This window comes from Ornithorhynchus anatinus, chromosome 7 (assembly GCF_004115215.2).
Source record: "Ornithorhynchus anatinus isolate Pmale09 chromosome 7, mOrnAna1.pri.v4, whole genome shotgun sequence".
Classification (NCBI taxonomy): domain Eukaryota; kingdom Metazoa; phylum Chordata; class Mammalia; order Monotremata; family Ornithorhynchidae; genus Ornithorhynchus; species Ornithorhynchus anatinus.
The window spans coordinates 50,431,128-50,455,119 of NC_041734.1; the positions used below are offsets into that span (position 1 = coordinate 50,431,128).

The following is a 23,992-nucleotide window of genomic DNA, read 5'->3' on the forward strand; positions in this document are numbered from 1 at the left end:
GTGGAGAGAGCCCGGGCCTGGGAGTCAGAAGGACCTGGGTTCTAATCCCGGCTCCACCACCGGTGTGGTGTGTGACCTCGGGCTTGGATTTCTCTGTGGCTCAGCTCCGTCATCTGTAAAATGGGGATTAAGACTCTGTGCCTTATGTGGAACAGGGACTGTGTCCAACCTTCTCACTGTGCTTCGATCTTGCCCATCTCGCCACCGAACCCTAGCCCACGTTCTGCCCCCGGCCTGGAATGTCCTCCCTCTTTAAATTCATTCATTCGTTCGTTCAATCGTGTTTATCCAACAGACGGTTACGCTCCCCCCCTTCAGAGCCTTATTGAAGGCACATCTCCTCCAGGAGGTCTTCCCTGACTAAGTCCTCCTTTCCTCTTCTCCCTCTCTCCCTTCTGCGTCATTCTGACTCGCTCCCTTCCTTCATCGCCCCCTCCCAGCCCCACAAGACTTGTGTACATATCTGTAATTTATTTATGTATTTATATTAATGTCTGTCTCCCCTCTAGACTGTAAGCTCGTTGGGGGCAGGGAAGGTGCCTATTTATTGTTGTATTGTACTCTCCCACCCGTTTAGTACAGAGCTCTGCACACAGTGATCGCTTAACAAATACCACACTTATTATTTTCAGTATTCGTACTGAGCCGCTCTGACTAGGGGAATAATGGGGCAACAGAGCCAGTCCTTTACTGCGTGAATCACAGGGTGGGTGGGTGCTCAATGCCCCTGCATCTAAATTACTCTTTTTTTAAAAAAAAATGGTACCCGTTAAGCACCTACTACGTGTTAGGTACTACACTAAGCACTGGAATAGACACAAGCTAATTAGGTGGGACACAGTCCATAGTTTCTCAGTCTTCACCCCCATTTTACAGATGAGGTAACTGAGGCTCAGAGAAGTTAAGCATCGTACCCAAGGCACCAGAAGACAAATGGCAGAGCCTGGATTAGAACCGTGGCTCAGTGGAAGGAGCACGGGCTTTGGAGTCGGAGGTCATGGGTTCGAATCCCGGCTCCGCCACCTGTCAGCTGTGTGACTGTGGGCAAGTCACTTCACTTCTCGGTGCCTCAGTTACCTCATCTGTAAAATGGGGATTAAGACTGTGAGTCCCACGTGGGACAACCTGATTCCCCTGTGCCTACCCAAGCGCTTAGAACAGTGCTCTGCACATAGTAAGCGCTTAACAAATACCAACCTTATTATTATTATTAACCCAGGTCCTCTGACTCCCAGGCCCATGCTCGTTCCATCAGGCCAAACTGCTTTTCATCTGATTACCATTTCCACCTCCTTCCTAACCCTCTCCTTTGGCATTTTCACTGTACTTACCTAAGAGGATATAATGGCCTTAATATGATTGTGAATAATGTATGTTATGCTGCAGAGTTAATAATGCATGAGTAATATCTTGGTGGAAAAGGGCCTTACTATGATAGTGAGTAATGTGCATGAGCATGTGTGAAAGATTGCGGTTTCCATATAACAAAAGAGCTAAACTTGACTAAGAGTTAAGTTTTGTTGATTTCTTACGTAGATTTACAAGACTTCCACTTGTGTTTAAAACCTCAGGAGACGTTTGCCTTGCGTTCACATCATCGATGCCTACTAATGTGATTCAGCCTCCCAAGGAGAGAATCCTTAATGTGTCTCGGTTGGTTTTCGAGCTCCCCAGAGAAGCTGTAATAATAATAATAATAATAATGTTGGTATTTGTTAAGCGCTTACTATGTGCCGAGCACTGTTCTAAGCGCTGGGGTAGGAATCAGATTGTCCCACGTGGGGCTCACCGTCTTAATCCCCATTTGACAGATGAGGTAACCGAGGCACCGAGAAGTGAAGTGACTGGCCCAAAGTCACACGGCTGACAGGTGGCAGAGCCGGGATTCGAACCCATGACCTCTGACTCCAAAGCCCGGGCTCTTTCCCCTGAGCCACGCTGCTTCTCTGTAGTGATGCAGCATTCACAGAGAGTTTGCTCCTGATGTTTTCGCCCATTTGTGTCTCTTTTTGGGCTGTGAACTCTTCAAGGGCAGGGAACGTGTCTGCTCTGTTCCTAAGCACCTAGTAGAGGTGTTCGGAAGATGTTGAAGGTGATGGGTTTGGGGAGGAGGAAGTGTAAGCATCGAAAGCACCTGTTCAAGACAGTTGGTCTCAGTGTTTAGAACAGTGCCGGGCACATAGTAAGTGCTTAACAAATACCATAAAAGAAAAAGGTCTAGGGTCTTAGAGCAATGTGTAACAGAGTCCTGTCGGTTCTCCCTTGACAGCATCTTCAGAATCCCCCCTTTTCGCTCCATCCAAAAAGCTACCACACTGTTCTAAGCACTCCTCATCCAAGCAGTGAGCCCCAGAGGATCAAACACGGGCCTCGGAGACAGCGGCCCTGGGTTCTAATCCCAGTTCCACCGCTTGCCTACTGTGTGACTTTGAGCAAGTCTGGGCCTCATTTTTCTCAACTGCAGTATGGGAATTCAATACGTGTTCTCTCTCCTACTTGAACTGTGAGCCCCGTGGGCGGCAGGGACCGTCTCCCACCTGATTCACTTGTATCTACCCCCCGGTGCTTAGAACGGTGCTCGACACAGAGTAAGCGCTTAACGAGTACCATAATTAGAGGATTTCTGAAAATATTAAGCAAAAAACCAAGGCACCGCTCCACCTTTCTCAGGTTCACTGCGATTTTCCTTCGCAAACTTGACAGCCTGAGCCACCTCCTGCCTCGCTTACCGCATGAGGCACCTGAGTGAGCTCTCTGCATCCCGTCTCTCCCCTCTCCAGTCCTTACTTACAGAGAAGCAGCGTGGCTCAGTGGAAAGAGCCCGGGCTTGGGAGTCAGAGGCCATGGGTTCGACTCCCGGCCCTGCCACCCGTCAGCTGTGTGACTGTGGGCAAGTCGCTTCACTTCTCTGGGCCTCAGTTCCCTCCTCTGTGAAATGGGGATGATGACTGTGAGCCTCTTGTGGGACGACCTGATTACCCTGTACCTACCTCAGCGCTCAGAACAGTGCTCTGCACCTAGTAAGCGCTTAACAAATACCAACATTATTATTATTACTTCACTCTGCTGCTTGGATCATTTATCTGAAAAAACCAAGTCTCCCCTCTCCTCAGAAGACTCCAGTGATTGCTCATCCACCTCTGCATCAAACGGAAATTCCTCACCAGCAGCCTTCAGGCACTCAATCAGCTCTCCCAGTTCTGATCTCCTACCGCAACCACGTACTCCGCTACTCCAACTCCGACAACCTACTCTCCGTACCTCCGACTCGTCTGTCCCACCACCGACGCTTTGCCCGCGTCTCCCTCAGGCCTGGAACTTCTTCCCCCTTCGGTGTGAGCTCGTTGTGGGCGGGGAACGTGTCTGTTGTCTGTTGGGTTCTCCCAAGCGCTTAGTACGGTGCTTTGGGAATTCATTCAATAGTATTTATGTACTGAGCTCTTACTATGTGCAGAGCACTGTACTAAGCGCTTGGAAAGTACAATTCGGCAACAGAGAGAGACAATCCCTGCCCATTGACAGGCGTACGGTCTAATCGTAATCTTTCTAATGAATGAATGAACGAATCGCACAGTCCACCACTCTCCCCAACTTCAAAACCCTCCTAAAATACATCTCTGCCCAAAGGTCTTCTTCCCGGTCGAAGCTCTTTATTTCCCCTCTCCACCCTTCCCCTCTGCATCGACCACGACCGTGGCCGTGTAATAATAATAATAATGTTGGTATTTGTTAAGCGCTTACTATGTGCCGAGCACTGTTCTAGGCGCTGGCGTAGATGCAGGGGAATCAGGTTGGCCCACGTGAGGCTCACAGTTAATCCCCATTTCACAGATGAGGGAACTGAGGCCCAGAGAAGTGAAGTGACTTGCCCCCAGTCACCCAGCTGACAAGTGGCAGAGCGGGGATTCGAACCCATGACCCCTGACTCCCAAACCCGGGCTCTTTCCACTGAGCCACGCTGCTTCTCTGTGTACCCCTTAAGCACTTTGATGCTCACTCCAGCCCCACTGTACTTAGGTAAACGGCTCTAAACTCCACCATTTCCCCTGTTAATCTGTTTTCGTGTCTCTCTCCCTCCGTAGACAGAAAGCTTCTTGTGCGCAGGCTACTAACTCTGAGAAGCAGTGTGGCGTAGTGGATAGAGCACGGGCCTGGGAGTCAGAAGGTCGTGGGTTCTAATGCCGGCTCCGCCGCTTGCCTGCCGTGTGACCTGGGGCGAGTCACTCTGCTTCCCCGGGCCTCGGTTCCCTCATCTGTAAAATGGGGATCGAGACTGGGAGCCCCCCATGGGACAGGGACTGCGTCCAACCCGATTTGCTTCTGTCACCCCAGAGCCTGGCACCTAGGAGGCGCTTAACAAATATAATAGTTATTATTATTGCTTTTCCCAAGCTCTGCACATAGTAAGCCCGTAATCGATACCGCTGATTGACCTGAGCGCCCGTCCTTTGTCAGGCATTAAATAACATTGGTGTGGTCAGAAGCCGAAAAGTGCCGTAACTCTGTCTCTCAATCTCTCTCAGTGGTATCTGTTAGGCGCTTACTAGGTGCCAGGCGCTTTAATAGTAATAATAATGTTAGTATTTGTTAAGTGCTTACTATGTGCAGAGCACTGTTCTAAGCGCTGGGGTAGATACAGGGTAATCAAGTTGTCCCGCGCGAGGCTCACAGTCTTACTCCCCATTTTACAGATGAGGTAACTGAGGCACAGAGAAGTTAAGTGACTTGCCCGCAGTCACACAGCTGACAAGCGGCAGAGCTGGGATACTTAAGCGCTGGGGTAGGTACAAGGTTGTACCTTGTACCATTTATTTTATTTTTATTTTGTCAGGCGGGACACACCATCAGTGATAACGCTTTGTGGGCAGGGAACATGCCTACCAACTCTGTTATATCGAACTGTCTAGACTGTGAGCTCGCTGAGGGCAGGAATGGGTCTGTTTGTTGTTACAGTGTACTCCCCCAAGCACTTAGTACAGGGCTTTGCACCCAGTAAGCGCTCAATAAATACGATTGACTGAATGAATGAACGAACCCTCCCGTGTGCTTAGTACAGCGTTCTACACGCAATAAGCATTCAGTACATTTGATTAATTCGTGAGGAGGGCAAGGGACATCAGACGTACTTTTTGTGTTTCAGAGCCAACAGGGAGAAGCCTACCATCCTCATGCTGACTGCAATAATGTTGACCACCCGGCTTACCCGACCCTTCTTCGGTTTCTCTGGAAAAACTCTGAATTTCAAGAACATGCAAAATGGTGCGAGGTAAGAAATCACGGGTTGGGAAAACTAAGTGAAGAATGACTTTTTCGAGGCAAGACAAGTTTTTGTTAAAAAAAATCTCTGTTACCGGTAGCCTTCCGAGTAGTAGTCACTCTATTGCCTTTCAAGTTCTCTCTCAGATATCATCTGGAAAGCTTGAATGCTTTGGAGTGGTCTGCGGGACGGAGTTGAAAAGACGAAAGGCTGGTTCCCAGTTTAACTCCACTGGGCATTAATCTAATATATAACAAGCAAGATGAATGGACTCGGGCATTTGGCTGGGTTTGTGAAGGTGACCAGGAGAAAATAATGATAAGGCTGTTGTGTAAGTAACATTTTAAAGTGAACAGTTGTACTGCACAGATTGCTGTTTTCTGTAAATTGGTCCAGTAAGTAGAAGAACCTTTGTTTCCATTAGTCACGTCAGAGAAAAGCCGGAAATATTAAATTTCTCTCAACTTCGCCTTTATTAACGGTTTAAAGCTCCCATTTGCTAGAAAATTCATTTTCTATAGAGTTTGAAAGCTGGACTTTCATGTATATAAATTAGAACATCTTAAATTATTTGATTAAATGTAAGTACTCGATAGCCTTTTCCAAATGGTACGTCCATAATAACTTACAGGTCGGAATCAAAATAGAAAAGGAATAGTAGGTCGTATAAAATGCAGTTAGGTTTATCCCTCCTCCCAGTTGGAATCGTCACGTATTCTGCCCAGAAGTGGCTGTTAAAGCAACACTATTGATGATGGTGAATGTGAGTTTAAAAATACCATGGAAATTTCCTAAGCACCTATTGATCTTAGGCTTGGTCTGTCCAACTGTGTATTCCTCGGGCCTCAGCCTTAGAGTCCAGCGAAGAAAGGAAAAAGTGTTCATTTGTAAATTCATTCATTCAGTCGTATTTATTGAGCGCTTACTGTGTGCAGAGCACTGTCCTAAGCGCTTGGAAAGTACAGTTCGGCAACAGATAGAGACAATCCCTACCCAACTACGGGCTCGCAGTCTAGAAGGCGGACACGACTGCCTTCTTTGTGTAAACTGTTTTTTCATTCTAAAAATCAAATGTTAGGGAGGACCTTGAGGGTCTTTCTGACCAATTCATGACAGCTAAAACAGCATTTGGAATTTTTTGAGGCTTTGACGTCATTCATTTATTCAGTCGTATAAGCACTGTACTAAGCGCCTCAGGCAACACGACCCCTGTCCACAGAACCAATGAGAATTTCTGGAGTCAGGGATTTTCCAAGGGAAAAAAAGCAATGCTCAGGAGAAACTGAAGTCTCAGACATGGCTTAACTTGAGCTGGGTTTGCGTAGGCAAAGAGAAGTGGAGAGATGAACAATTATCTGGATAAGCAGGAAAAATGCAACTCTGACATAAAGTCAGGTTATCCAGTTTACACACAGCTCAAATCCACTTTGTCCAAGGGAGTTCTCAGTTAATTCAACTAGTTCCTAGAATAAGGACAAACAACCCCAACTTGATTTCCCAGAATGTCCTGTGAGCCTGGGCCAAGGCATATTTTCGGACAGGCCCTTTAGTGGAAAATTCCTCCCATGGCCCTCGTCTGCATGGGACAGATCTCACCCTTGGGGCCGGTCCAGCAGCCGTGCAGTTAAGGAAGAATGTGCTATCCATCCTTTTTTTTCAGATGCTATTTGTTAAGTGCTTACTACGTGCCAGACCCCGTTCTAAGCGCTGGGGTAGATTCAGGGTCATCGGGTTGATGACATGGGGCTCACGGTCTTCATCCCCATTTTACAGCTGAGGGAACTGAGGCACGGAGAAGTGAAGGGACTTGCCTGAGGTCACACAACAGACAAGTGGCAGAGCCGGGACTCGAACCCAGGTCCTTCGGACTTCAGGCCCCAGCTGTAGCCACTAGGCCATGCTGCTTCCAAAAGACACTGGCCTTCCCTCCTTACCATCTGCGTCCCCCAGAGTCCGCCCGAGGGAAGACAGAATCTGGAATCACCAAACCTGCCTTGCCTCCCAGATCCTGCCACCGTCCTGAACAAAGAGAAACCAAGAGCTCCCAGCTTTCTCGGGAGGCGATTGCAAAATGGACTCTGACTTCTGGACCGAGAAGGAAGTACCCAGCGAGGCGTAATTCCCCCAGGCCGAAGTTGAGATCCGTGGAGGCTCATTTAGAGTCGATCCTATATGATCGGGACAAGTGTTACCGTTTCCTAATCCCATTTTGGTCTTAGTGAAAAGGAAGGAGGATGTGTTTGCCACAGTGAGACACATCCACGTCTGGGATTATTATTATTTCTTGTAACTCTAAGTTTTGCCCTAGCTACATGGCCTCTTAGTCATTCGTTCATTCAGTCCTATTTATTGAGCACTGACTGTGTGCAAATCACTGTACTAAGTGCCCCTAACTATAGGTTTTGCCCTAGCTACGTGGCCCCCTCTTCATTCGGTCATTCATTCATTCAGTCGTATTTATTGAGCGCTGACCGTGTGCAAAGCACCGTACTCAGTGCTCCTAACATGGAAATCGATCAACCGGTACTATTTATTAAGCCTCCACTGTGTGCAGGGCACCGCGGGAGCTTAACGGCGTGGTGGAAAGAGCACGGGCTTGGAAGTCCGCGGATCCGGGTTCTCGCCCCGGCTCCTCCAGTTGTCCGTTGCGTGACCTCGGTCGAGTCACTTTACTTCTCTGTGCCTCAGTTACCTCATCTGCAAAATGGGGATGAAGACCGTGAGTCCCACGTGGGACGGGGGCCGCGTCCAACCTGATTTGCTTTTTCCACCCCAGTGCTTAGGACAGTGCCTGGCACATAGTAAGTGCTTAACAAATATCACAAATATTATCATTAGTAGTAGTAGTAGTAAAATGGGGAATGAGTCTGTGAGCCCCACGTGGAACTTGGACTGGATCCAAACTGATTATCGGGTATCTTCCCCAGCGCCTGCCGTATAATAAGAGCTTAACAAATACCCTTTTAAGAAAAAAACGGAGCTTACAACCAGAATTATAAGCAAAGGCTCGTCTGAGCGGAGGGGCCTTTACAATCAGAAGTTCCCCAGGGTGCCAGCCACGTCGGTCAATAGCATCGATAACTGAAGCCCTGGGGTCAGTTAGCGAGGTCCTTGGAGAGCTCCACTTTTGCCAAACTTAGGCGAGGTGGGGGGAGGTGGGAGAGAGGCAACCCGAGCTCAACTCTCCATCGTACACCCCGTCCTCAAATGCCTTTGCTCTGGCGCCAGCAGACTGCCGACAGGCTCAGTGACTTCCAAGAGAGCTGAGCGGGAATGTCGAAGCCTTGCCCATTCGGGGATCTCGCAGTGTTCTCATGACTGTCTCCCCGGCAGGCCCGTGCAACGATTTGACTCTCCCCCCTTTACCCCAGATGGCCGTCGATCCTACGCCGGCGACGTGGACCAGGTGAGTGCAGATGCCAGGTCGGCCTGGGAACGGTCCCAAATGCTTAACCCGCAGAGAGTGACGAAACCCCCTTCCTTTGAGTCCTCAGGTCCTGCTTTCCTGGGCAGTCCCGAGTGGGAGTTTCTCCTAAGGCAAGCTCACAATAATAATAATAATTGTGGCATTCGTTAAGCGCTTGCGTGGCTCAGTGGAAAGAGCCTGGGCTTCGGAGTCAGAGGTCATGGGTTGGACTCCCGGCTCTGCCACTTGTCAGCTGTGTGACTGGGGGCAAGTCACTTCACTTCTCTGTGCCTCAGTTCCCTCGTCTGTAAAATGGGGATTCACCGTGAGCCTCACGTGGGACGACCCGATGACCCTGTATCTCCCCCAGCGCTTAGAGCAGTGCTCGGCACATAGTAAGCGCTTAGCAGATACCAACATTAATTACTATGTGCTGTTCTTAGCGCTGCGGTGGAAATCAGTCGTAGTTACTGAATGCTTGCTGTGTTCAGAGCACTGTACTAAGCCCTTGGGAGAGTATGATATAACAATAAACGGACACATTCCCTGCCCACATTGAGCTTACAGTCTAGAGGAGGAGACAAACATTCATAAAAATATAGATATGGACATAAATTCTGGGAGGGGGGATGAATATAGGGAGCAAGACAGGGCGATGCAGAAGGGAGTGGGAGAAGAAAGGAGGGCTGAGTCAGGGAAGGCCTCATGGAGGCAATGTGCCTTCAGTAAGGCTCTGAAGGAGGGGGAGAGTCATTGTCTTAATTGTGATTAAGCCGGCTTGTTTTTGTCCGTCTGTCTCCCCCAATTAGACTGTAAGCCCATCAGTGGGCAGGGATCGTCCCTATCTGTTGCCCAATTGTACATTCCAAGCGCTTAGTACAGTGCTCTGCACATAGTAAGCGCTCAATAAATATTATTGAATGAATGAATATTCTGTCAGATATGAGGAGGGAGGGCATTCCAGGCCAGAGGCAGGACGCGGGTGACGGGTTGGACACAGTCGTAATCCCCGTTTTACAGATGAGGTAACTGAGGCACAGAGAAGTGAAGTGACTTGCCCGAGGTCCCACTGCAGACAAGTGGCAGAGCCGGGACTAGAACCCCGGTCCTTCTGACTCCCGGCCCCCTGCTCTATCCACCAGGCCACACTGCAGCGTTGTGTCTACTCAGCTCGCTTCTTACGTCAGTCCTTTACCTTTGACGTTAATGAGCCCTAGAGGCCATCCAAGGATCAGTGTCCTGCGGACCACAGAGGGGAATTTGCTTCTGGAAGATTCTCTGTCGAATGAAATGCGTGGCCTGTGAGTCTGTAAATATTGGCAGTGGGTTACTTAAACTTTCATCTGTCTTTTTTTTTAAAAAAAAAAAGCAGAGATCAGAAGAACCCAACCTGGAAAATCCCATGGGCCTAACTGCCGTATCACACGCAGCTGAGAAGGCACTAGCCACGTGCCCTCCTTGCAGAGCGCCCTCCAATGTCGCTCTCCCTCTCGTCGGTTTTTCCCGACGTTCAGGATAGCCAAAAGGATTGGATTTGCTGGAAAACACCTCCCGTAGCCCACTCCTGATTGGCCAACAGCCGGGAGATAACCAGAGCCAAGCGCACACGGATGGGGATAGATCTGTGGTCTCTGTTGAGCTCTTACTCTGCGGCAAGCATCGATGCACCGGGGTAGATACAAGATAATTAGATCAGATGCAGTCGCTGTTCCACGGCGGGGTAATTGTCTTCCACCCTTGTGGAACGAAAACCAAGCTGAGAAATGTTGTCTGTTAGGTCTGTTGTGTCCCTGTCTCTGAACCAACTCCCTCCCCGTGCTCTGCAGCTGGGGGGAGAGGAAACGTGGGGAGAACATTTGCCTGCTGTGAGACCTTGGGCAAGTCACTTAATTTCTCCGGGCCTCAGTTCCCTCATCTGCCAAAGAAGGGTTCACCGTTGTTCTCCCTCCTGCTTAGACTGTGAGCCCTATTTATCGATGGTGACTTTGGGCAAGTCACTGAACTTCTCGGTGCCTCAGTTACCTCATCTGTAAAATGGGGATTAAGGTGGTGAGCCCCACGTGGGACAACCTGATTCCCTTGTGCCTACCCCAGCGCTTAGAACAGTGCTCCGCGCATAGTAAGCGCTGAACAAATACCACCATTATCATTTAGGACTTGATGATCTTGTTTCCACCCCGGCGGGTGGGATACAAAAGGAAGCAGCGTGGCCTAGTGGAGGGAGTAGGGGCCTGGGAGTCAAAAGGACTTGGGTTCTAATCCCAGCTCTGCCACTTGTCTGTGGTGTGACCTTGGGCAAGTCATTTCACTTCTCTGTGCCTCAGTTACCTTACCTGTAAAATGGGAACTAAGACTGGGAGTCCCATTTGGGACAGGGACCGTGTCCCTCCCGATTAGAACGGTGCTTGACACACAGTAAGCACTTAAATACCTTCAGTATTGTTACAGTGCTTGGCAAATAGTAAGCGCTTAACGAAAGCCACAGTTATTATTATTTTTATTAGGTGGCCCTTCCCCCTGCCGTTATCTTCACGTTTCCACGTACTGCCCCTCTGGTGAAGAGCTGTGGGAGCCCGTGTCTCCTCCACAGCCTCCTCCCAGCCGAGGGAGAGGCATGAATCTCTCTGTAGGTTAAAGTTATCCTGGGGAACGTCGGCATTTAATCCATGGGATGTAAAGCACACAGAGGAAGAATAATCCAGTGGCAATATTCTTTTCTTTTAAATCATACCAGTGACTCCAGGGTATTACACCTTCATCTTTGAACAGAAAAAGGTTGGATAGTACCCTTGGTACCCTTGGGATTGATAAATAAGGAGTAAAATATTCGGGCCGGGTTTCCCCTCTCCTCAAGAACCTCCAGCGGTTGCCCATTCACCTCCACATCCAACAAAAACTCCTCACCATTGGCTTTAAACCATTCGATCACCTTTCCCCCTCCTACCTCACCTCGCTAGTCGCCTACTACAACCCAGCCCGCGCGCTTCGCTCCTCCAATGCTACCCTTCTCACTGTACCTCAGTCTCGTCTTTTTCACCACCGACCTCTCGCCCACGCCCCGCTTCTGGCCTGGGACGCCCTCCCACCTCAAATCCGTAATATCTGTAATTATAATATTATTATTAAATCTCGACAGTGATCCTCCCCTGCTTCAAAGCCTTATTGAAGGCCCACCTCCTCCAAGAGGGCTTTCCTGACTACCCTCCTTTCCTCTTGTTCCACTCCCTTCTGCGCCGCTCTGACTTGCTTCCTTCTTTCATCCCCCTCCAGCCCCACTGCACTTATGCACATATCTTTAATTTTTTAATTTATATTAATGTCTGCCCCCTAGACTGTAAACTCACTGCGGGCAGGGCATGTGTCGGTTATGTTGTTATATTGTACTCTCCCAAGGGCTTATTCAGTGCTCTTCACACTGTAAACACTCCGTAAATGTGGTCGACTGACTGACTGACTCTGTATACATTTGGTTTGTTCATTTTACAGTATTATAGAGGATTCTGAAGTGTTCCCCAGATACTTAAATAGCAGCAGGAGAAAGCAACCCCATTTTAGGAAGAGCTGAGGCTCTACGTAACTAGTTTAGCCAGTTAATACGTAGCCAAGTGGGTTGGGGGGATGACGGGGAGTTTCCCTAGGCTCTGGGAAAATGGGGTGGGGATGAGGACCGGGGAGGAACCGTGAGAGCCCAACTTTTTGTATGCTGTGAGTTGAGAGCTTACAGTGTGCCAGGTACTGTACTAAACACTGGGATGGATAGAAGCTAAGCAGGTTGTACACAGTCCATATTCCACCTGGGGCTCACAGTCTTAATCCCCTTTTTACAGATGAAGTAACTGAGGCACAGAGAAGTAAAATGACGTGCCCAAGGTCACACAGACAAGTGGCGAAGGAGAGATTAGAATCCAGGTCTTTCTTTCATTCATTCATTCAATCGTATTTATTGAGTGCTTGCTGGGTGCCGTGCACTGTACTGAGTGCTTGGAAAGTACAATTCGGCAAAAAAGAGAGACAATCCCTGCCCACACTAGGTTTACAGTCTAGAAGGGCGGGGAGACAGACATTAAAACAAGTAAAGTGGCATCAATATTCATTCAATAGTATTTACTGAGCACTTACTATGCGCAGAACACTGTACTAAGCGCTTGGAATGTACAGTTCGGCAACGGATAGAGACCATCCCTGGCCACTGACGGGCTTGCAGTCTAATCGGGGGAGACGGACAAAAACAATAGCAATAAATAGAATCAAGGGGATGTACGTCTCATTAACAAAATAAATAGGGTAATAAAACTATATACAAATGAGCAGACGAGCACAGTGCTGAGGTGGGGGGAAGGGAGAGGGGGAGAAGCAGAAGGAAAAGCGGGAAAAGGGGGCTTAGCTGAGGGGAGGTGGGGGGAGGCAAGAGGGAACAGAGGGAGAAGGGGAAAAATATAAAATATATATAATAGATAATCAATAGAAATAGATAGAATTATAGATATATACACACCAAAACAACTAAACAGCATCAATATAAATCCATAGAATTATAGATCTATACATATACACATAAGTGCTGTGGGGCAGGGTGAGGGGGGGCGAAGAGCAAAGGGAGAACGTCGAGGTGACACAGACGTGGGGGAGCTGAGGAAAAGGGGGGCTTAGTCTGGGAAGGCCTCTTGGAGGAGGTGCGCCTTCAGTAGGGCTTTGAAGGGGGGAAGAGGGATCGTTTAGTGGATTCGAGGAGGGAGGGCGTTCCAGGCCAGAGGGAGGACGTGGGCCAGGGGTCGGCGGCGGGACAGGCGAGATCGAGGCACAGTGAGAACTCCCAGTCCCGTGCTCTAGCCGCTACTTTACTACCTCTCTTATCCCCAGGGAAGAACCTTGGGTTGGGGTTTACCTGGAGCATCCCCGGAACTTCTGCGTGTGAGGGGGTCCCGGGAACCGTCAGAGGAAGCGTCCATCCATCAATCGATCCTATTTGAGCGCTGACGGTGCGCAGAGCACCGCAGCATGTGTCGTGGCTGAATTTTCTAACTCCTCTCCCTTGCGGGGTGTTTGTTTGGATGCGTCTGACAGATTGGCAGCAGAGCCGTGCTCGTCACTGGCTGCGATTCAGGATTCGGCTTCTCCTTAGCCAAGCACCTGCATTCGAAAGGCTTCGTCGTGTTCGCCGGCTGCTTACTCAAGGTAGGAGACGGAGCCTCTTTCACCCAGTTTCCCCCCGCGGCCCCCGCAGCACAGTCAGGCTGAGCAGAGGGCACCTCCGGAGGGAGTTGGCCCTGCCCCAGCCGGAGCCCCAACCGGCCTGTCCAAGCGGGCACGCGGGCACGCTGGGCCGGGAACCTCACTTGGCTCCATATTGAATTTCCCAGAGGCTGGAGATAGGAGTGTTAATTGCTCCTTGTTTATGCTCACTTTGCCCCTTCTGCTTCCTGCCTGCATACACTCCTTGATTTACGAGGACATATGACTCGGAACGTGATCCCGCAGACAGATTTTGTCCCCCGAGGACCCGACCGCGTTCTGAGGCTCTCTCTTGCTCTCTCTCTCTCTGTCTCTCTTTCTCTCTCCCTCTCCTCGATACAGAGCCGCTCTTACGATGTCAGAGGGAGCCTCGGTAGTCGAGATCTCGGGGGACGGGAGGTAGAGCCCCTCATGAGAAGGGCACGGACTTGGGATTCAGAGGACCCGGGTTCTAATCCCAGCTTTATCATTTGACTGCTGTGTGGCCTTGAGCAAGTCACTGGGCTTCTCTGTGTCTCCATTCCCTCATCTACAAAAAGGGGATTCAATATCTGTTCTCCCTCCTGCCTAGACCAGGAGCCCCGTACGGGGCAGGGACTGTGCCTGACCTGATGATCCTGTATCTGCCCCAGAGTTTGGTACGGCGCTTGTCGTATAATAAGCGCTTAGACGGTATTATCATCATCGTCGTCGTCATCATCGTCCCTAGGAACAAATGACCTGGCTTTTTTCACGTACTTCTTTCTAGACTGTAAAGTCGTTGTGGGCAGCGAATATGTCTGTTTGTTGTTATGTCCTATGCTCCCAAACTCCTAGACTTTGCTTTGCCGAGAGTGAGTGCTCAAAAATACAATCGAATGAATGGGTGAGCACTCCCAGACCACAGACTTGAGTACAGCGCTTAGTACAGTGCCTGGCACGTAGTAAGTGCTTAACAAATACCGTAGTTATTATTATTACAGCGTGCAAGGTCAGGTGCTCATCTAATTATCGGAGTTGGGTCAGCATTCTTAGTGCATCAGATAGATTGAAGAGCGCGCTGAGATCTTCCAAACTTTCTCTGCTCTCCAATGAGGAATTATTGTATTTTCAGGCCGTTTGTGTCCACGGCCTGGAGAGCGATGGTTCTTTGTGGTCGGATCCAGGCCTGACGTCCCCGATTACCGAAGCGGGGACCTGAACGTCCAGTTAATGAGCCGGCTTTGCGGGAAACGAGCGGGTTATGACTTGAACGTGAGCAACGGGGGAGGGGAAGAATGTACACGCCACAGAGACATTACGCAGCGTCTCGGAGCGGGCGTGCCGCGGACGACTCCGTTTAGGGGCTCGGCGCTGGGGCAGCTGACGGGACAGCGTTGCCAGCCATTTGGCCTTCAGCGGAGTTGTCCCTCGTCTCTCCCCTTCACGTAGATCACCGAGGTGACTGAAAAGCCCGGTGGGGGTTGGGTTGTGGAGGGCAGGAGGGAGGGACAGAGGAGGTAGCAGTTAATTCCTCTGCCTCTGGCCCTAAGCGCGGGCAGGAGAGGGGATGGAGAGAGGTTGTTTTCCTCTGCCACCTTCCAGGGTGCATGGTAGAATAGTAGCCCCCGTGGGGATTCCTGACAGACGATTTAGGCATTAACCCGGTTGGTCTTACTGAGTCATATGAGAGATCCAGATGGGATCCTGATTTTCCGACTTTCTCAATTTAAGAAATATCTTATTATAAGTAATGATAATATGATGATGATGGTTTTTGTTAAGCACTCACTGTGTACCAGGCACTGTACTAAGCACTGGGGTGGATACAAGCAAATCGTGTTGGACACGGCCTCTGTCAATATGGGGCTTTCGGTCTCGATCCCCATTTTACAGATGAGGTAACTGAGGCCCAGAGAAGCAGAGTAATTTGCCCAAGGTCACAGAGCGGACAGGGAGTGGAGCTGGAATTAGAACCCATGACCCTCTGACTCCCTGGTCCGTGCTCGATCAACTACGCCATGTTGCTTCCCAAGGGAGACATACTTTGACACACCTAGAACTGTTCATTTACGATTTACCGATTTGTGCATCCCAAGCGCTTAGTACAGTGCTCTGCACATTGTGAGCGCTCAATAAATACTATTGAATGAATGAATGAATGATTTCCCAGTGTTTCTGCCTCTGTTGCCCAGCCGGTAATTGCACATTTTTGTGTATCATCTATCTGCTCTAAGGAAGATGGATAAACCCCTATTTCGAGGGGGGGGCTGTTGAAGGGCTCAGTGTTTTTTCACCAATTGAGTGTTTTGAGTTCAGCCAATTTACTGATTGATCGATAGTAATGTCTGTCTCCCCATCTAGACCGTAAGCTCACTGTGGGCAGGCAGTGTGTCTGTTATACCGTACTCTCCCAAGCACTTAGTAGAGCTCTCTGCATACAATAAGCACTCTGCAAACAGTAAGAGCTCAGTAAATACGATTGACTGACTGACTGGCGGAACGGGAAGCTAAATCACAGAGCCCCGGTATGTGATGACGTCTCAGAATTTATTCTGTGGTGAAAAGAGGCTGCATTATGGGCAGGGAACTCTCTCAGGCACCTCGTACGGTGTTCTGCCCTCAGTAAGTACACGGTAAATATCACTGATTAAGACCCTGGCATCATAATAGTATGCTCCTGAGAAGAAGCATGGCCTGGTGGTTAGAGCACGAGCTTGGGAGGCAAAGACCTGGGTTCCAGTCTCTGCCACTCGCCTGCTGGGGGACCTCGGGCGAGTCACTTAACTTTTCTAGGCCTCGGTTCCCTCTTCTGTAAAATGGGGGTTAGGACTGTGAGCCTGTGTCCAACCTGATTACCTTGTACCTACCCCGGCACATAATACGGTGCTTGCCCCTTAGTAAGCACTGAACAGGTACCATAAAAAAATAAATAAATAACGGCCGGTCAAGTTGGATGGTGGTGTGATGACAGATCACCCATCCGCCCTCCTTCTGGTAGCTAAAATGGATGCGACGTCTGAGATTGAGGCAAGGGATTGGAAAGAAGAGATGGTCTTTGGCTTCTAAGAGGGGAAAAGGAGACACCGTCGTCTCCAGCCCCGTCACATCTCCTTTGTTTTCATGGTCAAAGGCAGGCTCGACGCCGCCTCGTCCATAATACGGGGCTCAGGGGGAAGAGTGTGTCCTTGACTTCGGAGCACAGGCAAAGTAGCAGAGACTCGGCCCCGACTGTCTGTGCAGGGCAGCCGGGTCGGCCTCGGTCTGCCTCTTCTCCTCCGGGGTGGGACCTACGGAGTCAAGCGCTATTTGCGCCTGCTCCTAGTTCTGCTTTCTCCGTGGATTTGTTGCGTGACGTCGTTAAACCACATTAGGCTCCGAGTTAGCCCATAAGCACTGATGAATCAAAGCCCCACAGGCGGGCATCTAGACCGTAAGCACGTCGTGACGGGGAATGTGTCTGTTTATCGTTATTGTACTCTCCCAAGCGTTTAGTCCGGTGCTTTGCCCACATTAAGCGCTCACTAAATTCGATCGAATGAACAAGTGAATCCATTCAAAGAAAATACGAAGCAACACGTTTTCGACTCTCTCCACAGTTCACAATGTGGAATCGTAAATTTTAAGACCTTAAATTTCAGAGATCCCTTACATTTTAAGATCTTTGAGGACAGGTCAGCGTCTTGCTCGTTCTCGTCTCTCCCAAGTGTTTTGACTCAGGTGCTCAATAAATGCCGTGGATCGACTGATCGATTGCTGTAGCTGTCGTGGCAATTGCACTTTAATGGTCTGACATCTCTTTGATAGCTGTAGAGGCCCGAAGACGACAGACGCAGAGGGTATTTTTCGAGCCACGTTTCTGCTTCTGTTGAATAGACTGAATGAGCATGGAGAGAGTGTTGATACCTGTATGTCTCATTCCTTATTTAGCATCCAGGCCTCTCTGCCGTGTTGAGCTCTGCAGTGGAAACGAGCGTAAAGGGGCAAACAGCAGCAAACAGGGCTACCTGCCTGCGAATTCTGGCAACCCATTTCCCCGGGGGCTTGAGAGCAGAGAAAGGGGAAAGAGGACATTACGCAGTCGCCAGACTCGCTCTGGTCTGGTCCGTCCGTTAGCCTGGTCTGGTCCATTGGTCTGGACCGCAACTGGGTGGGCCATGTAATTCTTTAAGAAGATCCAGGGATGAGAGGAAGCAGTGAGACCTAGGGGAAAGAGCACGGGTCTGGGAGTCAGAGGAGCTGGGTTCTAATCCCGGCTCCACCGCTCGTCTAGTGGGTGATCTTGGACAAGTCACTTCACTTCTCTGTTCCTCGGTTACCTCATCTGTCAAATGGGGACTCAGTCAGTACCTGTTCTCCCTCCCGTTTAGACTGTGCGCCCCATGTGGGACCTGATTATCTGGTAGCTGCCCCAGCACTTAGGCTAGTGCTCGGCGCATAGTAAGCACTAGACAAATACCACGGTTATTAATTATGAAGAGAGAGCTCCTTTTTCAACTCTCTGAAAGCAGTGTTTGTTAGAAGAGAGCCGAGAGCAAGATTTACTGAGGAAAACAACATCCTTGAAAGGAGTTTTTGAATTCCTTCTAAATGCCACACTTTTTCTAAACTCCCTTTTCTCCAGAAAAATGCAAGAACATAAAACAATCTCAGGCCAGCTCCTTCGGGGGTTGATTTCATAACCTCTTGGATGAATCGCGGTTTTGGTGCTTTCCCTCAGTTCTCTTCAGTGTCTACTGCCTCATCTTCAGATCTCTGCAATATCGCATGTTGGCTCCTTGTGAATTCTTCAGATGAACTCTTTGTGTGATCTAGCCATCTCAGCCTGTAAAGCCAGCCCAAACCTCAGTGATGTTTTCCAGCACCTGCTCTCAGCTTGTGCCTGTCTCATATTAATTTTTAAGCGCTCACACGCCCACAGCTGCTAAGTTTCCATGCACATCCCTGCAAAGTCGTGTGTGTGTGTGAGATCGGGGCAAGCAGACCCTCACCGCATCCGATACTAATCCGTACGGTACTAACCCCGTCTGCATCCGAACGAAACCCCCGAGCAAAGGAAGGACGGACACCGTCAGAGAAGATGGCAGAAGCGTGCAGGGAAGAGCACCTGAAATCCTGCCAGTAACCAGAGCGGGTGAGGACTGAAGAACAAAGATCCTGGACAGAGAAAATACTTGGAGCGGGAGGGTGGAACTGGGGGGGATCCATCTCTTGGATGTGTTCGTTTTTCAACGCGTGATATTCACCCCTCCCTCGGCCCCAAAGCACTTACGCACGTATCTGTAATTTATTTATATTAATGCCCGTCTCCCCCTCTCGACTGTAAATTCTTTGTGGGCAGGGAACGTGTCTTCCCACTGTGTTATATTGCATTCCCCTAAGGGCTTAGCACAGGGCTCTGCACACGGTAAGCGCTCGATAGAGACCATTCATTCATTCAATAGTATTTATTGAGCGCTTACTATGTGCAGAGCACTGTACTAAGCGCTTGGAATGGACAAATGGGTAACAGATAGAGACAGTCCCTGCCCTCTGACGGGCTTACGGTCTAATCGGGGGAGACGGACAGACGAGAACAATGGCAATAAACAGAATCGAGGGGAAGAACATCTCACCAATTATGTGGCTTAGAGAGCTGTGTCCCTCTTGGTCTAAGTCTGACACTGAAGGTGGGCTTGGATCTCAGTCTAGTGATAGGTAGCAGATGGGGCTGCCTGGCCTGGAAGTTATTTTTGAATCAGGTTCCTGCGAGGAGGAGGAGGAGGAGGAGAGGCAAAAGAGAAAAGCAATAATGACTTCTTGCACCCTGGAGTTAGGGGAATCGGGCAAAATTAGTTTCAGGTTTGAGAAGCAATTGAGAGAAACAGTTGATAGAGCACGGGCCTGAGAGAGAGAAGGACCTGCCTGCTGTGTGACCGTGGGCAAGACACTTCATCTCTCTGGGCCTCAGTTCCCTCGTCTGTAAAATAGGGATTAAGATTGTGAGCCCCTTTAGAACGTGGATTGTGTCCGATTATCTTGCATCTACCCCAGCACTTAGCAATGCCTGGCACTTACTGTGCGCTTAACAAATGCCATGAAACAAAAAGTTTGTTCTAGAAAGCAAGCTTTAGTTGAGTATCCTTGCAGTGCTGAATATCAGGGTGGGAATGCCCAGCCCAGCTCGATGTCGGAAGGGAGTATCTATTATATTTTTAGATTCTACTCTCCCAAGCGCTGAGTACAGTGCTCTGCCCACAGTAAGCACTCCATAAGTATGATTGACTGACTGACAATGAAGAAAAAAGAGGAGAAACAGTCTTCTCAGGGGCTAGATGGTGACCCTGTTGCCTGGATGGGATGGGCAAATTGGGAGATAAACATTAGCATACCTAGGAGCCAAACTAGCCGGCCCCTGCCCATTTGGTGGCATCGAAGGTCCGCCATTAATAATAATAGTGATAATAGTAATAGAGTTTTTAAGTGCTTACAGTGTGCCAGGCACCGGGGTGGATACAAGCAAATCGGGTTGGACACAGCCCCGTCCCACATGGGGCCCACAGTCTCAATCCCCCTTTCAAAGATGAGGAACCTAAGGCATGGAGAAATGAAGTGACTTACCCAAGGTCACACAGCAGACGAATGGCAGAGCCAGGGTCGGAACCCCCAGGTCCTTCTGACTCCCAGGCCCGTGCTCTAGCCACGACACCATGTGACCGCATGGAAACTCAGGGACCTTAGAGCCCCCAGAGCCGCTCCTGAGGGTCCCGGAAGGTCAGATGTGTGTGTCGACCAGGTTGGAGCAGGTTGGCAGAAGTAGAGCCGGTCCCGCCCGCCACAGTTCCCCGGAAAGCGCGAGCTCCGGTCCGTGGGAGGCTGCTCGCGTTTACCCGGCATTTGCTAAACGCCGTTGAGCGGTGAGAGACGTCGACATTTCTGTGGGATTTCCCGCAGAATGGAACACTGGACTGGGCGGCGGCTCTGGCGGGAAATGAAGATGGATCCCGCCTGCCGTTGTGGCCACAGCAGGAACCCCGCTCCGGGCTGCTGTGCCCTGACCGTTATCAGTTATAGCCTGGCAAAATGACGACGAGCGGTTTCTCGGAGGAAACTCGGGAAGCAGATCTTTCCCCCCGATCCCACAGGGCTTCCAAAGCGAAGAAAACCGCGCGTGCTGTAGCTGGCCTCTGTAAATTCGAGACAGGTGGAGGTGTCTGGGGACACCAGAAGCCGGTGGATGCCTAGGGATTCCCAAACTACAGCGTTTCTTCCAACTCCCGGAAGTTGAGAAGTTCTCTTCCGCCCCTGGAAGTAGCCGGCCCTGGGAAAGAGGGATGGGAGGTGGGGATTTCTCCCTGATTGGGAGGGGAAGCCTTGAACAGTCATGTGAGCAAGGTTGGGAGTCCTCCGGGAGTCCTTTAGGAAGCAGCGTGGCTCAGTGGAAAAGAGCCTGGGCTCCGGAGTCGGAGGTCGTGAGTTCGACTCTCGGCTCTGCCACTTGTCAGCTGTGTGACTGTGGGCGAGTCACTTCTCTGTGCCTCAGTTACCTCATCTGAAAATGGGGATTAACTGTGAGCCTCACATGGGACAACCTGATTACCCTGTATCTACCCCAGCGCTTAGAACAGTGCTCCGCACATAGTAAGCGCTTAACAAATACCAACGTTATTATTGCCCGGGTTGATCCCGGAATGTTAGGGAAGCAGCGTGGCCTAGCGGAAAGAGCACCGGCCTGCCAGTCGGCTCTGCCGTTTGCCTGCTGTGTCATCTCGGGCAAGTCACTTCACTTATTTGCGCTTCCATTTTCCTCGTATGTGAGATGAGAATTAAATAGCTGTTCTCTCTCCCATTTACACTCAACTAAAGCTTGCTTTCTAGAACAAATTTCTTGCTTCATGGTATTTGTTAAGCGCACGGTACGTGCCGGGCGCTGCTAAGGGCTGAGGTAGATGCAAGATAATCGCACACAATCCACGTTCCCCATGGGGCTCACATTCTTAATCCCTGTTTTACAGACGAGGGAACTGCGGCCCAGAGAAATGAAGTGACTTGCCCGTGGTCACACAGCAGCCCCATGTGGAACAGGGACAGGATACAACCCGATTATCTTGTATCTACCCCAGCGCTCAGGACAGCGCGGGGCACAGAGTGAGCACTTGAGAAATGCCACAGCTATTGTGTGCGTTCCTGCCCCGGCTTTCTTCCTCTTTTATCCTGCTCTCCTTCTGGCAGAGAGGCCAGGGGCGGGGAAATGTTTTCAATCACTTCTCCTTGCCTGCCTAGGATAAAGGAGATGCCGGGGTGCGCGAATTGGACAGCGTGCAGAGCGAGCGGCTGAGGACCGTCCAGCTGAACGTGTGCAGTCAGGAAGAAGTGCAGAAAGCCATGGAGTTGGTCAGGGCTCATCTGAAGGACCCTGAAAAGGGTGAGTAAACTCCCTCCGGGAGAGGGTCGGAGCTGTACCGCCAGGAGCCTCGCAGAACTGCCGGAGGCCCTTTGGCCGACGTACCTCTGGAAGCGGCGTGGCCTAGTGGGTAGAGAGAGGACGTGGGAGCCGGGAGGACCTGGGTTCCAATGCCGTCTCCTCCACTTATCTGCCGTGTGACTTTGGGCAAGTCACCTCACTTCTCTGTCCCTCAGTCACCTCGTCTGTAAAATGGGGACTAAGACTGTGAGCCCAAAGTGGGGCAGGGACCGTGTCCAACTCAATTACCTTGTGTCTACCCCGCCGTTCAGTACAGTGCCTGGCACGTAGTAAGTGCTTAAATACCGCAATTATTATTAGCAGTGTTATTATCTGGGAGCAGACGGCCAGCTGCTGGCACGGCTAGCTCTGCCCGCCGTAAGCGCTCCGTAAATATGATTGACAAGGAAATAAAAAGAGGAGAAACAGTCTTGTCAGGGGCTAGAAGGTGACCCTGTTGCCTAGATGGGATGGGCAAATTGGGAGATAAACATTAGCATTCCTAGGAGCCAGACTAGCCGGCCCCTGCACGTTTGACGGCGTCGAAGATCCGCCGTTAAGGTCAAGGCAGTCTGTCTTGGGTCAAGGCCGGGAAGCTCTAGCTGACCTCGGGAGTGGTCTTCCAGCCCCATGAGTCTGTCAGATTATTTTAAATCGATTAAGCTCCCGAGGTCCTACCTCAGCATCCAGTGCAGCTCATTCGTTTCCCCCTGCGGGGAGCCATCGCTTTGAGGGTCCGGGATGGATCGATTCCCGGAGTTCACTCTCCGGCAGCCTCTTCTCGTCTTTTCAGTAAGGAGAGGGGGAAAATCCAACGATTCCCTCCGCTAGCAGGAAAAGGTTCAAATGCTCTCTCCACGTCTGGTCTTTCACTCTGTCTCCCACGGAACCCCGTGGGGAGAGGAAGGCGCAATCGAAGGTGGAGCAGATGGCATCATTCAAGGGCCAGTGAACGTGGTTAATAATAATAATAATAAAAGCATTTGTTAAGTGCTCACTATGCAACAAGGACTCTTCTAAGCTCAGGAGTAGATAAAGCTAATCAGGTTGGACACAGGCTCTGACCCACATGAGGCTCGCAGTCTTAATCCCCATTTTGCAGATGAGGTAACTGAGGCACAGAGAAGTGAGGCGATTTGCCCAAGGTCACACAGGAGACAGATGGCAGAGGTGGGATAAGAACCCAGGTCCTTCTGGCTCCCCGGCCCATGCTCTACCCATGGCGGGGCTGGGGGTTAAGGGAGAGTAGGGGACTGTTCTCTGGGTCTGTTTGAAAGCTCCTCATCAGCCTGTTGCTTCCGAGATCAAAATCGATCCTAGCACTTTGCAGAGGTGCAGGCGGTAAGAGGGCCACGGAAGACCGCGGAGAGGAATTGGGTGTTCTTCTCTTTGACAAGACAGGCTTGGCTTCTTCCGACAGTAACGAGAGGCGGCCAACTACCTATTTATGCACAATAAAAGAGATACCGGGTGGGATTATTGAATTATGTATCATTCCACCGGCTCAGCTTTACTTAAGCCGACGCCGGGAACAAGAGGTCCCCGGAGCGCTGACGAGGCAATCCTTGGGTTGAAAAATGGGAGCAGACCCGATTTTCTATTTTTTCCTCCCGGCCCCCGGGCTGGTGTGCTCTTTGCAGGGTGGATCTCAGTCGACCGCTGGCAGTCTAGCGCTTAGCGCGACCGAGGGACGACG

At 50.3% G+C, this 23,992-nt stretch overlaps 1 protein-coding gene across 4 annotated transcripts in view; it reads left to right on the forward strand.

The window, feature by feature from the left end:
• Positions 1–23,992, forward strand: part of BDH1 (3-hydroxybutyrate dehydrogenase 1) — a 54,175-nt gene that overhangs the window by 17,424 nt on the left and 12,759 nt on the right. For 3 of the 4 annotated variants that reach the window (XM_029068777.2, XM_029068778.2, XM_001512873.5), the window contains exons 2-5: positions 5,141–5,266; positions 8,591–8,663; positions 13,728–13,838; positions 22,116–22,257. In XM_029068777.2, the coding sequence (XP_028924610.1) occupies positions 5,169–5,266; positions 8,591–8,663; positions 13,728–13,838; positions 22,116–22,257 (424 nt within the window). In that variant the 5' untranslated portion in view covers positions 5,141–5,168. Of the gene's footprint in view, positions 1–3,113; positions 3,334–5,140; positions 5,267–8,590; positions 8,664–13,727; positions 13,839–22,115; positions 22,258–23,992 lie in introns of all 4 variants that reach the window. The other variant, XM_007667104.3, reaches the window with a different exon arrangement.